The 14,721-nt window shown below is 38.8% G+C and overlaps 1 protein-coding gene across 1 annotated transcript in view; it reads left to right on the top strand.

The window, feature by feature from the left end:
* PRKDC (protein kinase, DNA-activated, catalytic subunit) overlaps window positions 1-14,721 on the top strand; it is an 83,939-nt gene that overhangs the window by 7,455 nt on the left and 61,763 nt on the right. Inside the window, exons 8-23 of the mRNA XM_033155173.1 lie at window positions 833-888; window positions 989-1,019; window positions 1,315-1,472; window positions 1,911-2,057; window positions 2,793-2,957; window positions 3,727-3,895; window positions 4,955-5,004; window positions 5,717-5,854; window positions 8,094-8,246; window positions 9,880-9,995; window positions 10,275-10,434; window positions 11,902-11,988; window positions 12,157-12,276; window positions 12,712-12,871; window positions 13,385-13,491; window positions 14,545-14,635. Of these exons, the coding sequence (XP_033011064.1) occupies window positions 833-888; window positions 989-1,019; window positions 1,315-1,472; window positions 1,911-2,057; window positions 2,793-2,957; window positions 3,727-3,895; window positions 4,955-5,004; window positions 5,717-5,854; window positions 8,094-8,246; window positions 9,880-9,995; window positions 10,275-10,434; window positions 11,902-11,988; window positions 12,157-12,276; window positions 12,712-12,871; window positions 13,385-13,491; window positions 14,545-14,635 (1,908 nt within the window). The remainder of the gene's footprint in view (window positions 1-832; window positions 889-988; window positions 1,020-1,314; window positions 1,473-1,910; window positions 2,058-2,792; window positions 2,958-3,726; window positions 3,896-4,954; window positions 5,005-5,716; window positions 5,855-8,093; window positions 8,247-9,879; window positions 9,996-10,274; window positions 10,435-11,901; window positions 11,989-12,156; window positions 12,277-12,711; window positions 12,872-13,384; window positions 13,492-14,544; window positions 14,636-14,721) is intronic.

Below are 14,721 nucleotides of genomic sequence, written 5' to 3'. Positions count from 1 at the left end.
TTACATAAGTGTAGGCAATCAATGATGGCCGCAAGTCCTGTTACTTTGGCAAGTAATCCACTATCTCCATCTTCCCTTTTAGCCTACATTTTTGGGAACAATAAGTTTATAGGTCTAGTATAAACAGATTTTTTTTACATTCCTTCTCTACTTTGCTCCATGTGGTCTTGTTGGAGCTGTTCTGTAAATTTGAGGAATGCTGATAAACCTAGCTGAATGTTCCTGGTGGATCAATTAGTCCAGCTCGCTGTCCTGAGAACTGGTATCTGCTGCACATAGAATAACACTCCAGACTTTTGGCCTGTTTTTCTTGGAAATCACTAAATAAGGAGATTTTATAGCATCTGTGGTCTGGGTAGTTTTAATAGGAAATGCTACTCTTTCACCTTGAACAGCCGTTTGCCCTTTCTTTCTATCTGTTTCTATTTGTTAAATTTTCAGCAGTAGGGAATAGTTTCTTTCCAAATTTGGTCTTGCAGTTGTACTTTACTCAGTTCTGATAACTTTCAGGGTCCCGAGTTATGTCTACATGGCATACTTTCTGTGCTGCTCCCCTATGTTCATTCTGTGGTGAAGAATCAATGCATAGTTTGTTCAAAGTAGCATGTGGCATTGCTCCATCTTTCCATAGATCTAATGTCTGTATGATCTGCCATTTAGATACACAGAGGATCAGTTGAGTTTTATTTGATAGAAGGTCATTTTGGAGTGAGACTGATACACTGTGGTTGAATCGGCTTTTGTGATGATCTGAACTTTCGTGTCATATGAGAGGTTTAAAATGCTACCACCTCATGACCTTATTTACATTTTTTTTGTATTTTCTCTACAGATCCTCAAACATCTAAAGAAATCTTTGATTTTGCAATGAAGGCAATAAGTCCACAGGTATACTGGATTTTTTTTTTTGCCTTCTAAACAATCATTCTTTAAATTTGTTAATTAGATCTGACAAACAAATCTTATACAAAATATTTTTACATTGCAGATTGACTTAAAACGATACGCAGTTCCTCTTGGTAAGAACTTTGTTTCATGTAAAATAGTTGGCTGCAACAGTATCTCTGATAGCGTATTTCTTCTGTTGGATAAGATGTAATGCATGTAATTGTTTTTTGTCTACAAGAAGTAAAATGTAACTTTAAGTAATAAACAAAAAAATAAAGGCAAGATAATTACTAATTTCAATCCTAATTTCTTAGAGTAATTATATAAACAAATGGTTCTTGTAAAATTATTCAAGAAAGATAACACTTGTATCAGTTATCAGCTGGAACAAAAAGTCGAATTTAAATTGAAAATTTTACTTTTCAGCTGGACTGCGTTTGTTTAGTATCCATGCTGTTCAATTCAGCACATGCCTTCTTGACAACTATATCTCACTATATGAAGTAATGTCCAAATGGTGTGGCCATCAGAATATAGAACTGAAGAAAGCTGGCCATTCAGCTCTGGATGCATTTCTTAAACAGGTAAAATAACCACCTTTTCTCCCATGTCTGTTTTTCTCTCTCTTTGTTTTGCTTTCCCTTCCTTCCGCATGGGACTTTTCTCCCATGCCTGGCCATTCCTACAGTCGTTCTTCTTGATGCAAGTGCTCTTGGCAGCAAGGTTTTACTGCCATGCGCATGATGTATTTTTAATGTGGGAGTTAAAGGCTCTACGTACTTATTGACATATAGATTGCTATTCTATATTAGTATAGTGTCTGAAGCAATGTGACCACAGTCTTTTTGTTCCTTTCATCATGACTCTATAAAAAGTTTTCTTTAGTATTGTTATGTTGATATTGTCTTTATATCAGCTTGGTTTGAAGAAGCTGCTGAGTAGCATAGATATGAATTCATGATGAGTTTATTTTGTATGAGCGATCTAAATTATAAATGTCCTATATTATACATAATATGCAGATCTCTGCAATGGTTGCAAAGGATGCAGAAATGCATAAGAGCAAGCTGCGCTACTTCATGGAACAGTTTTATGGTATCATCAGGAAGATGGATGCCAGCAACAAGGAATTGTCCATTGCTATTCGTGGATATGGGCTTTTTGCAGCGGTATGTATTTTAGCTCCTGACATAATAGAATCATAGAATTGTAGAGTTGGAGTTGGATAACCCCCAGGGGAATCATTTCCTATCCCACTTCTTGGACCCGAGAGACTAAAAAACAATGGGCAGCCAGATTCTGGGTGCAACCTCTCCTGGTACACTGATGTTGGAAAGGTTTAATGTTAGAGTGAATAAGACATTTATTTTATAAGGATTTTTCAGACTCCTTGTGCAGAAATCTTAGCTGCATAATTTGGGATAAATAAAACCTTATAATATGTTGCAAGTGAGTCGCAAATTGAGTTTAATACAGTGTTTAGAAAAAGTGAACTTAAATCACAGAACATTGCAATAAGTGAGGTGCACCTCAGCTGAGAAGTAGCATTTCAATGATCTTTAATGTAGTGGCTTTCTGCAGATGTTTAGGTTTACAGAATTAATGTTTGAATTTGCCCTTGGTGCTTAGAAATTGCAGTTAGTAAATCAAATAACTTAGACAGTAATAATGGCTTGGACTTGATGGTCTTGCCATGAATGGAAGGCAGTGCCTGTAACATGACTGAAGCTTGCTGACTTCCTTTGTGCCCTAATAATCTCAGACTGGCTCCATTGGGCCAGAGCAGTTTTTCAGAAGGTCAAGAGGTCTGCAGGCGAAGAAAAATGGATTACTCCCTCCCTGCATTTTATTGGCAGACAATTTATTTATTTTTATCTAATGTTATTTCTCTCTCTCATTCAAAGCCATGCAAAGCTATCAATTCCAAGGATGTTGACTTCATGTATGTTGAACTCCTTCAGCGCTGTAAGCAAATGTATCTCACCGAGGCAGAAACTGTAGATGACCATGTGTATCAGCTACCAAGTTTCCTTCAATCTATTGCTAGTGTCATACTCCACTTAGATACTGTAAGTGACTAGTTTGAATCACACTTGTGAGGCTTTTATTTGTATAAATTAGAAGGCATTGCATATGTACTAACAGCGAACTTGTTCAAGTGCTAATCCTTTGGTTCACTACGTGGTGGGGGTGGGTGGGATGGAACATCAGCAGGTTTGAGACATCAGCAGTGGTAACCCAAAGGTTTGCAGAAGCACCACAAATCTTTAGGGAGGGGGCAGAACGAAAACAGCCTAGTGAGAACTGAGCATGCTCAGTGACCATCAAATGTACCCTAACTGTTGTGGAGGGGGAAAATAGAACATGTGTAGAGGGGAGGTAAACGGCGTTTCCGTGCGCTTGCTCTGGTTTTGGTGTTCCATTGCGCCAGAAGCGGCTTAGTCATGCTGGCCACATGACCCGGAAAAACTGTCTGTGGACAAACGCAGGCTCCCTCGGCCTATAAAGTGAGATGAGCGCCGCAACCCCAGAGTCGTCTGCGACTGGACTTAACTGTCAGGGATCCTTTACCTTTACCTTTAGAGGGGAGGATGGGGAATGGAATATCATGGAAAAGGGTGTGGCTGGCTGGAACTCTGAACAAGAGTACTCTCCACTGCAATAATTTGCTGTAGAGCCTACTTGTATGACTCTTATTTGTGATGAGGGTGATGCATATTTTCTCTCTCACTAAAAAAAACAAAACCTACAACCCCTCCCACTCAGGAAAAAAAATCTTGAAGATTTTTAGTGAATGTTCAGCTGATATCTCCTAATATGCCACTGTTATTCTTCTAGATTCCTGAAGTATATACTCCAGTTCTGGAACGTCTGATTGTGGTGCAAATAGATAGCTTCCCACAATACAGTGTGAAAATGCAGTTTCAATGTTGTAAATCCATTGTAAAGGTTTTTTTAGCCCTGGCAGGAAAAGGCCCTGTACTTTGGAGTTTTATGAGCACTGTGGGTGAGTTTTTGTCAATTTTCTCAAAACAAGCTTTCTTCTTTATTGCAGGACTAGTTCAGGTTTGAGAAACCTGAAAAGTAGGGGTAATAGAAAATTATGCCAGTGGAGTTTCTGTCATATTCTGCAGTGTCACAGTCAGTGTAGTGAGTACAAAACTGCACCCTTAGTCACAATGACTTTCTAGCTTATATTGCATATGTGGGCAATTCGTATGTGATTGTACTTGAAAGTAAATTGGAAACTGAATTTGGCAAGAAACAGAATTCCATTTGTTAACTTTTCTGCAGTGCCTAATACAAATGTATGTGCCTAAGTATAATTTTACTATTTTAGTTTCACTTGTAATCAAATTTACATTGATGCGAAAGGTATTTTTAAAATGTGGGAAATATCGGTTAATGTTATGGATGCCTCATGTCCTATGTAGGACTAATATGGTATCTTCTGCATTGGACCCAGTGCTTTTTTCTGGGGGTACTCAAGGGCACACAGTACCAGCACCCCTTTTTCCTAGAAGAAATGCACTGATTGGACCCATAACAAGAATGAATCTTACAATAGGTCAGCTGTCCTGCCAGATCCTTTCTTTGGTCTGGAGGTGGGTGGTTTGTGTGTGTGTGTGTGTGTGTGTGTGTGTGTGTGTATTGCTGTTTGTTTTTATTTTCAGTTACAGGTGGGTAGCCGTGTTGGTCTGCCATAGTCGAAACAAAATAGGAAATTCTTTCCAGTAGCACCTAATCTGAAGAAGTGTGCATGCACACGAAAGCTCATACCAAGAACAAACTCAGTTGGTCTCTAAGGTGCTACTGGAAAGAATTTCCTATTTTGTTTCCTATTTTGTTTTTATTTTGTTTTCTTTTAAACTTAAAACAACAACAACACTGCACATATTTAGGCCTCAGTGTAACCTGGTAACTAATAAAGCAACTTGGTAATGACAACAGTTGCTGATTTGGGGTTTGTTTTGAGTGCCAGAAAGATACTAGAATATTCAGACACTCTTTTTAGTCCACCTTATTGATGTGTTTTCTTAAAATATTGAAATACCTTCTTTTTCAGTGCATCAGGGTTTAATCAGAGTCTGTTCTAAGCCAGTTGTCTTCTCAAGGGTAAGTGTTGTTGAAGTTTCGCTGAATTAGCTTTTGTGTTTGTGTATCTTTATTACTTGTGTTCTGTACAAAAACGTTTTGTTGCCCTCTTTTTCTTCCAAGGGGGTGCATTTATTAACAAATTGCCAGCTTCATAAATTGCTAGGGTTTCCCCTCACTTGCCTTAGTCCCTTCATGAAAACATGTGCATCCATTTTTACATGATGTCCTGTTGCTCACCCACCAGGAATATAATGTCACCTGTATATTTTTTTCAGTGACTGTTCTTTTTCTCTCTCTTGATGAATACTACTTGGGTTTCCCCTTCTCAAATGCCCTTACTTTGTTTATTTGAAGTATCAGACCAGGCCTGAGTGATAGGTCAAACATTAAATCATTTGGTTAATACTATAATTGTAGAAAACTAACTTTGGGGACCAAAGAAGTGGGTCTTGCTTGAACGTTAAGCATTAAAATACCATATGAAGTGAAATTTCCTGCTGATCACTTGAAATATCTTGTTTTACCTTGTTTTAAGTATGTGAATGTGTATTATTTGAAATATTATACCTTCCTAAGATGGGGCACTTAACATAGTGCTCTTGACATGTCTTGGTACAGTGGTCCTGTGTGCTCTTCTATCACTTACGTATGCTTCTGAATTAGGCAGTGTTCATTTCTGCTATCCTAGGATAAGCTATGTAGAGATATTCAGTATTATGTTGCCTTCTAGGAATATTCTGGAAAAAATGTTTCTAGTCCAGAAGAGCCTCCTATATCTGGAGAAGTTCGGGCTGGGAAATGGAAGGTTCCTACATACAAGGATTACTTGGATCTTTTTAGAAGTTTACTGAGCTGTGACACAATGAAGGTAAAAAGCCCACTAATGCTGAATTATGATTCAGTGATTAAGCTTTACTTAAACGCTTTTCATTTCCCTTGTACGCATTTTCTCCGGCCACCCTTGCCTCTCCTGAGTCCGTTCCCTCACCTTGGAATGCCCAGCCTTTGCTTTAAATATCCATGCATCCAGTTCTCTTACCTCATTGCCCATAGTTTGTGGATCCCCCAGTTGCTTCAAGCTTTGCTTATGTAATTTGTCTTCTAGGCCTCTTAATATCTTCTGAATCTATTTCATTGTGTTAAAACCTTTTTAAAAGTGTATTAGTGCTGTTTTTGGGGTTGGCAGCCAGCAGTGTCTCCTCTGCTGCTGGAAGAAATGGGGAGGGAGTCTTTTTTTTGTTATCCCTCACTTTCCACCACAGCCCCTTGTGTCTCCCTCCCACATCTTCTCTTTTAACACTTTAGAAGAATCCCCAGAAACTGCCTTCCTGTTCCACTGATGGGTGCCTTCAGTTAGTTTTTGTTTTTTTTAATTCTTGGGTTTTATAAACAAGAATGATGTTACACAAATATGTATACCAAGTTTTCTCAGGTCATTTATATTTCACAAAATGAGCATGATAAATGTGGAAAAATATCCTCAACATGTTTCATTATTAGTGGTCAATGTATGAGTTCTTGGTTTATGAATTGGTTTAAACAATTAAGAAGAAGAAGAAGAAAAGAAAAAAGTGGGGAGAGGGGGAGTGGCGAGTGGGGTGGGGTCGGGTGGTTATGCTTGTTATTCTACTTAGTGTGTGTGAGGGGTTGTGTCAGCGTTACTTGTATGGGTTCTCCTACTATTCACTTGTTGTATTTCCTTGGTGGTGAGAGAGGTTGGGTGTGGCTTAGGGTGTGGTTGGTTGTCTTTGGTTGGCTGTAGTGAGAACTGTTTTTGTGTGTGAGCAGGATGTGAATGTGTATTTTTGAATCAGGTTAGCCAGATTGATTCATATGCTGTCGGGGGATTATTGTTGTCTTGTTGGGCTGTGTATGTGATAAAGGGGAACCAAACCGGGGTGAATACATTCAGGTAGTTGAGGTGTCAACGTAGGATACTCTGTTAAGCCTTTAATAAGGAGCTTTCTATTAATAAACCTTAAAGTGCAATTTTCCTTTTGTCTTCTAGCATTGTGTTTTCTTGGAAATTAGCAGACTTAATACAATGTGTTGTTTTTACCAAAAAACATTTGCACTTAATATAATAAAAACATCTAAGTGGTGTACATTAAAAACAATAAAAATACAAACAATAATGTTTAATAAGATTCCCTAAAAACTAGGTGTGGACAAAACAAAACAGTATTTATTAAATTTGTAGCCTGCCCTACCTTCTGGAGGAGCCCAGTGTGGCAAACGGACAAGCCACAAAGCAATACCAATTAAAAGAAAATAAAAAATATTTTAAAATACAGTCATAAACTCACAGTGGATAATTTCAAGGTTTCCAGGTGCAGTCTCTTTCTGCTTGCTCATGCCTCAGTGAACAGGAGTCTGCTAAACTTCCTCCTAAATGTTGTCAATAAGGGAGACAAGGATACCCATTTGTGAAATGCCCTTCTTGGTGAGGTAACTGCCACCCAAAACGACCTGTCATGGTTCACCAACAGCTGGGCAGCTCTAGTAGCAGGACTAACAACAGGACCTCTACTGATTGTAGGTCCTAATATGGTTGATGCTGAGAGAGGTTCTTTTTTGGGTAATAGGATCTCAAGCTGTTTAGGGTTTTTATATGCTGCTACTAACATCTTGAATTGGGCCTGGTAGCTCACTGGCAGCCAGGTCCATTGATCCATGATCCATCAGACTGTCCCACTTGGCATCCTGGCTGCCATATTCTGCATTAGCTGCAGCCTCTGGACCTCCTTCAGTGACAGCCCCATGTGCAGTGCTTTGCAGTAGTCCAAGTTATAAAACAAAAACATAAACAGAGTTGGAATCTGGGGAAGCTTGGGTATACGTATATGTTTTTAAAGAGATGTTTAAAGGCCATTGCTGACTCTACTTCAAAAATTACCTGAGGGAGGACGTTCCAGGTGGTAAGTGCTATTGTCAAGAAGGCCTGCTTCTACACTGTTATTAAGTGACAGTAGGTTGTGGAACAATCAGCAGGATTTCCTCGGAAGTTTTTAAACATTGGCTTGGCTTGTACTGGAAATTACTTGGTCTGTAATTTCGGAATAAACTCGGACATAACTAAAAAAAAATTCTTCTGTTCTCCATTGTAGGACTCTCTGTTCACAGATGAAACATTTCTGATTGCAAATTCACCTCTACAGTCTCTAAATCGGTTGTTATATGATGAACTCATAAAGTCTATCCTAAAAGTAATTGAAAAGTTGGATCTTACCGTTCAGAAACAGAACATTAGGGAAGAGAAGGTAAGACTGGATATTTGAAAATAGTCTCTCTCTCTTTCTCTTTCTCTCTCTCTCTCTCTTTTACCTTCTCTCACCTTTTGCATTTCTGCCCATATAACAGGTTCAGGGTGCACTTTCAACAAATGAAAACTGATTTACTGTTATATTATTCATACATGTACGGTATCTGTTTACACAACAGTAAGCAATAATTTAGTGATACATCAGAATAGTCAATGTGGTGCCCACCAGATGTTGTTGGGCTACAACGTCTCCCATCATCTCTGACCATTTGCCATATTTTCTGGAGATAATGGCAATTTTAGTCCAGTATTGTTTGCAGGGCACCACGTTTGCTATCCCAGCATAAATGAGCTTTGAGCTTGTGGTTTCTCTGGCACAACATTTAGGTGGGAATCGGATGCATCCATTTTCGTTTTTGACTAACTGCAGTTTAATTTTGTCTGAGTTGGGACCATCATGTGGTTATTTATAACTTGGCTTTGTCTAGACAAAGCAGAGTCAGACCATGTGTCAAAGGAGAAGCACAAGAGTTTGGAGATTGCTCATATAGATGGAGCCATAGTTTTTATTAAAGTTTTTATAGCCCACCTTTAAAAAGCCATTAGGATAGGTAGGGCTGTAAAACCGAGTGCAATATTTATAAAAAATTCTTAGGACTAAAGAGCTCATAATCAAAATTATATACTGTATTGTAGAATCCAACAAGAGGAGGGTTTAGGAAGAAAGTATACATGATCAGATGCTGAATTGAGTTACTTTATGGGAGTGGAGAGATAAGCAGATAAAATTTGTAGAAGTACAAATTGCCATGAATAGCATATATTTCAATTTTTATTTCTCCTTTCCCGAAGGCGTTTGTGAGAATGTTATAGAGCATGGAATTCAATGTCTAGCTGTTCCGTCTATGAATGTATTTCAACTTGCCAGGCAGAATTATCCCCCCTCTCCTCCCCCCCCCCAATGTTGTTCCAGGAATTCTCCGAATCTTCCCAGACCCAGTTACTGAGAGGGTATGTGAAGTGGGGAAGTTGCATTATGTAAGCGGAAGTCCTTATACAGATCTAGGGTCGATGGGTCTTGTTAGGTGAATTTGGCCCATTATATTTAAGGGTACTAAAAATGAACTGATATTTCATTTAAAGAACCCATCGTATTTAAAATCAACATCCACAAAATTCCCGCTAGATTAAAATACCAAAAGTAGCAATAAAATTCAACAAATAGGATACCTTTTGCAGCACTGCATTTCTATAGGATTCTAATTACCGGTAATTATAGAATAATTCATTTTTTCCCAACATGCCTTCATCAAAGAGATTGTACAGTATATATGTACAGATGCTATAATCAAAAAGGTATTCTTGCTCAGTTTTGGATTGCTCCCCCTCCCTTTTTAAGGCATAGGTTAAATTAAAAAAAAAATATAGAGACAAGTAGGAGAGACACATGTAAACACTGTCCAGCCTAACCTGGTTGCAAAGACTGGGTATTGAGAATAAAAAAACCTTTCATGCAGTTCAAATTATGCCATAGATGGCAAGTAGGTGCTGTGTAAGTGGTCTTCACGCTGTGGAAGAAAAAGCTGCTTGCCATTCAAAAGCTGTGCATACTTCTGATTTTCTTTTCTCAGGATGGAAGTGTAACTGATGTTGATCTCACCATTCCTACTTCTGATCCAGCTGCAAACCTTCAGCCAAACAAGCCTAAAGACTTTACAGCCTTCATTAACCTAGTGGAGTTTTGCAGGTATGTTCTGTTGTGTGTATTTCAGGGAAATGCAGAACACATGTGAGACATAAAATTCAGTTACATTGTGCTGGTACAGTTTATATTATGCTGGGGCCAGTGGGCAACCAAACTCCTGCCTGGAAATGGCATGGCCTATTCATTGTTTGCTGGCTGTGTTTGTGGATGGGTGGAATAGACATAGTGATCTCCTGCTTAGAACACGGCACCCTGGGCCTGTAGCTTTATGGGGGGGGGATGACTTCAATTCATTGCTTGCTGTTCTCTTTATCTCTGCAGAGACATCCTCCCAGAGAAGCACATTGAGTATTTTGTACCTTGGGTTTATACATTTGCTTATGAGCTAATTATACAGTCAACGCGGTTACCCTTTATTAGTGGATTTTACAAAATGCTGTCCATTGCCATGAAAATTGCTAAAAAAACAAAATACTTTCAGGTGAGATAACGCTTGTAAGGAGGATAATTACATGTTATTTGTTCAAGATAAAGTTAATGTTATGCAGCTCTGTACTTCCGTTGCATATGTGCTTGATATAATCGTGATTTCTTTTAATTTTAATAGTTGTTTTTTTTTGTACCCGGCAGTAGTTCTGGCATGGAAATGGGCAAAAATGCAACATGGAGGGGTGGTGTGTTTAGGGAGATCCTTCAGCTGTGAAAGGTGGCTTTTAGCTTGGGTTGAATAGGGAGCACTCTGCCTGAAAAATCAAGTATACAGTTTAGGAGCTCCTGGATTTGATGCTGATTGGGTAAGCCCAGGTGGCATCAGTAACCAGGAGTGCTTTTTGCCGGCATCAGTGGGTGTGCCAACTGCACGCCTATTGGAAAGGGACTAACCTTACCACAGTGGTTTATGCTCTGGGTATGACTGGACTGTACTACTGTAGTGTGCCCTGTTTGGGGCTGTTCAGAAACTTCAGACGCTCCAGAACATGGCTGCTAGAGTCATAACTGGGGGCAAGGCAGACAGCATCTGTAATACCTCTTTATTATATCAGCTGAGCTGGTTATCTGTGCATTCCTGGGCCCAATTAAACTGCTGGTTTTGACCTTTTAAAGCCCTAAACAGATTGAGCCCAAGTTATTTATTGGACCACCTGCACACATTCCAGGGTTTCAACAGGAACACCAGTCATATCAGCCGGAAAAAAACACAGAGCCTTCTGGAAACCCATTGGATCCATTAGCCTCCAAGGGTGGACCATCTCAGTAAGCCCCCCGCCTCTGCAGAAGGGAAAAAGTGCTGAAAGCCTAAGTCTCAACAGGAAGTGATCTGGCCATGACAAGGGGCTGATGTCAATATCCCCCACTTTCAGATCACCCTTTTCCTGCCCAGTTGAGAAAGCAAGGTCCGGAATGTGGCCTGTTACATGTGTTGGGCCAATGGCATGTTGGACCATCGCTACAGTAGTTTTGGCAGCCATGAAGTCCTGAACTACCCCAGAGCCAGTCGTTTAGGCATGGATGTTGAAGTTCCCCAGAAGTCTGGGATTCCTCAACACTGCATCTGAGAACAGCTGGGCATTAAGGTCGGCGGTAAACCAGCAGAATCCGTAATCTCTCTTGACTGTGTCAGGAATGCAGGACTTTATAGGTGAACAGCAGCACTTGAAATTTTGCCCAGAAACAACTTAACTCTATGAGATTCTATCTTGAGAACTGGCAGAATACATCCTTTACTGCTAGCGCTGTCTGCTGTGTTCTGAACTAGTTGCAGTTCCCATATAGTCTTCAAAGCCAGCCCCATGTAAAGGACATAATCTATGAATCCTGCATACATTGGTGGGTGCATGGATTCCCTCAATCATATGACATTATTCAGTTGGTTCTTTTTTTAAAAAATGGAACACTAAGAGAAGACTGACCCAATTTATACAATTCTGCATGTTCTTTTGTTTCTCAGGGTGTTGGTCCAAAGAGTGAAAAGAAATGTCATGAAGATCCGGAGAAGAGTTCCTGCTTTGCTTTATTTGCAAAATTTGGAAAAGAGGTGAGATGTTCTCTGTGAAATATGTGTTGAGTCTTTTGAGTTACGCGTAATAAGTAAATTTGTATTTAAATCAATTCATTTCAAAAGCTTGGTGTACTTGTTTGACATTTGTCAAGATGATTTGAACTTCAGGCAGTTCTTAACATTATTCCATTTTTCTCAATTTAGGTAACAGCAAAAATGAAGCAATACAAAGATGAACTATTGGCATCCTGTCTTATTTTTGTGCTTTCTTTGCCTCATGACATCATTATGCTGGATATTAAAGCATACGTTCCTGCTTTGCAGGTGGGTCAGTATGGCGAATAAGCAATACAGTCATTTTCCCCGTGCATATATGCTTGTTTTGGTGGAATTTGCAGCATGATCCTATGTATGTTTACTCAGACGTCAGTCCCACTGAACTAAATGAGAGGTAAATGTGTATAGAATTACAGCCTTTAACATCTGCATTGTCACCATTGGTGAATTAGTGGGGAAACCCAAAGTTTGAATGTCAGATTTGTATGGCAACCATATTTGCTGTTTGTAGTTTTATTTGTCTGTGCTGACCACCATACTTAACCTGTATCTCATTCTAGGAGTAAGTGTACTAAAATTATAACTTTGTATGCATTTTGCAGTATTGGCCAATAGGATACTTACACCCAAAGACACAAATATATTGTAAAAGGGATATATTTGGAGCTCTAAATATCTGTTTTCTTTATGCTGTCTGTGCAGAATGCTTTTAAACTGGGCCTTAGCTACACCCCAATGGCTGATGCAGCACTGGATGCACTGGAAGATTGGTCAACCCATATTCCCAGATATATAATACAGCCTTACTATAAGGACATCTTGCCTTGCCTTGATGGCTATTTGAAAACTTCTTCATTGACAGGTACATGCTAAAAATGAACACAGGAAAATGGAAAGACTGTTTTAAAGGTGTTAAGGTGTTAAACATACACGTGTTGGACTAACCATATTGTGGAGTGGTTTGAATTTGGCATTTAAAAAAAAATCATTCATTGTTATATGCTGTAGTGCAGGATTTCCCAAACTTGGCTCTCCAGCTGTTTTTGGACTACAGTTCCCATCATCCCAGACCACTGGTCCTGCTAGCTAGGGATGATGGAATTTGTAGTCCAGCAACAGCTGGACAACCTGCTCTTTTGTCACCTTGCAGTTGATTTAGTTGAAGTTATAAATAGAAATCAAATAAATGGCAAGTAGTAATATACATTAGGAAGCTGCATTATACCAGGTCAGACTGTTCCTTCATCTAGCCCAATATTGCCTATTCTGACAGGCAGTGGTTCTCTAGTTCTCAGAAATGTTTTAAAAAACACCTACTGTACTTTCATAAGTACAGTAAGTGAGCATTAATATATATTTTTTCTTGAAAATCTAGATGAATCTCGGAGTAATTGGGAGGTGAAGAAACTTTCTCGGGCAGTTCAAAAGGGATTGAACAAAGTAGTCATCCAGCATCTGAAGAAAGCAAAGAGTCTTGCATTGGTAAAGTTCTCTCCTACCCCTTTAAAATAATTATATTTTCCATCGGAAGATCAAAGCATACTTTTTCTTATTTAGACATAGGTGTTTTTATACATTATATAATTATGCATTGTCTTATTACAAAGACAATTTTTTGTGTATCAGATATATACTCAAGTGGATATACTTATCCACAGTTACTTAAAAGAAACACACACATAGCTGATTTATACTTATTTTGTTTATACAGTGGGATAATCACAATGTGATATTTGCTTGTGAATGCAGAATACAGTATTTGAATCACAGTTACAAAGTGTCATATGTTTTATGTAATCAGCTTTGGAACATGCAAGTCCACAATTTGTTGTTTTTGATACTGAAAGAGGTTCTTACTGCAGAACTCTGCTCAACCGTCCACCTTGATTTACACGTTTTTAACCTGTATGATTTCCAAAACACTTTATGGTCAGTCTTGCAACTATTTACCAGATCCAAACAGTGTAATCCAGTTTTTAGTGAAATTTCAATTTTACAGTCAGCAGTCTGAAAATTCTAGCAGTTAACGAAGAAAAAATGAATTGATATCATGGTATAATAATGGTTGGAAGATTGTATTGTATTGCATTGTATTATCCAGAGCTGTACTGATTTCAGCAGCGCTTTGCTGGTTAAATTAATTTGAAGACTGGATGCTAGTTTTGAGAGTCTGGGCTTCAAGAAAAGTATGGTTACTAAGCAATTCTATGTGTGTCTACTCAGAAGTAAGTTCCACTGAGTTCAATGGAACATACTCCAGGGTAACTGTGCATAGGACGACAGTGTTCTTTCAGGAACAGATAGATAGTCCACACTGCTAAGAATTAAAATTCTGGGAGGTTTCATAGCAAGAACTGCCATACAACAGAGTGTCTTTCCTTCTTCTTTTCTTTCTTTTGACAGCTTTGTTGCAGATTATTGGAGTCTTGTAGAATTCTGAATTATATTCTTTCTTTAAAAAAAAAATGTACAGAAAATGCCTTTAGGCAAAAACAACTTTTTAGGAATTCCTTCTTGCAACCATATTTTATCTAGGAGGAGGATCTTTCATTGGAAGCAGTACGGGCTAGAGTTGTACGCCTTCTTGGATTTCTGGGGGGACACATTAATCGGAATTTAGTTACTGGTGAGTGCTAAATCTGTTTTGAAATGTTAAAAGCAAATGACAGTCTGATTTGTCTGGTAGGCATGTATGCTTTTGAGATATGTCGG

Source organism: Lacerta agilis, chromosome 7 (assembly GCF_009819535.1).
Source record: "Lacerta agilis isolate rLacAgi1 chromosome 7, rLacAgi1.pri, whole genome shotgun sequence".
NCBI lineage: Eukaryota > Metazoa > Chordata > Lepidosauria > Squamata > Lacertidae > Lacerta > Lacerta agilis.
Note: the sequence above shows the minus strand (reverse complement) of the source record. Positions and strands in the feature narration are given on the sequence as shown.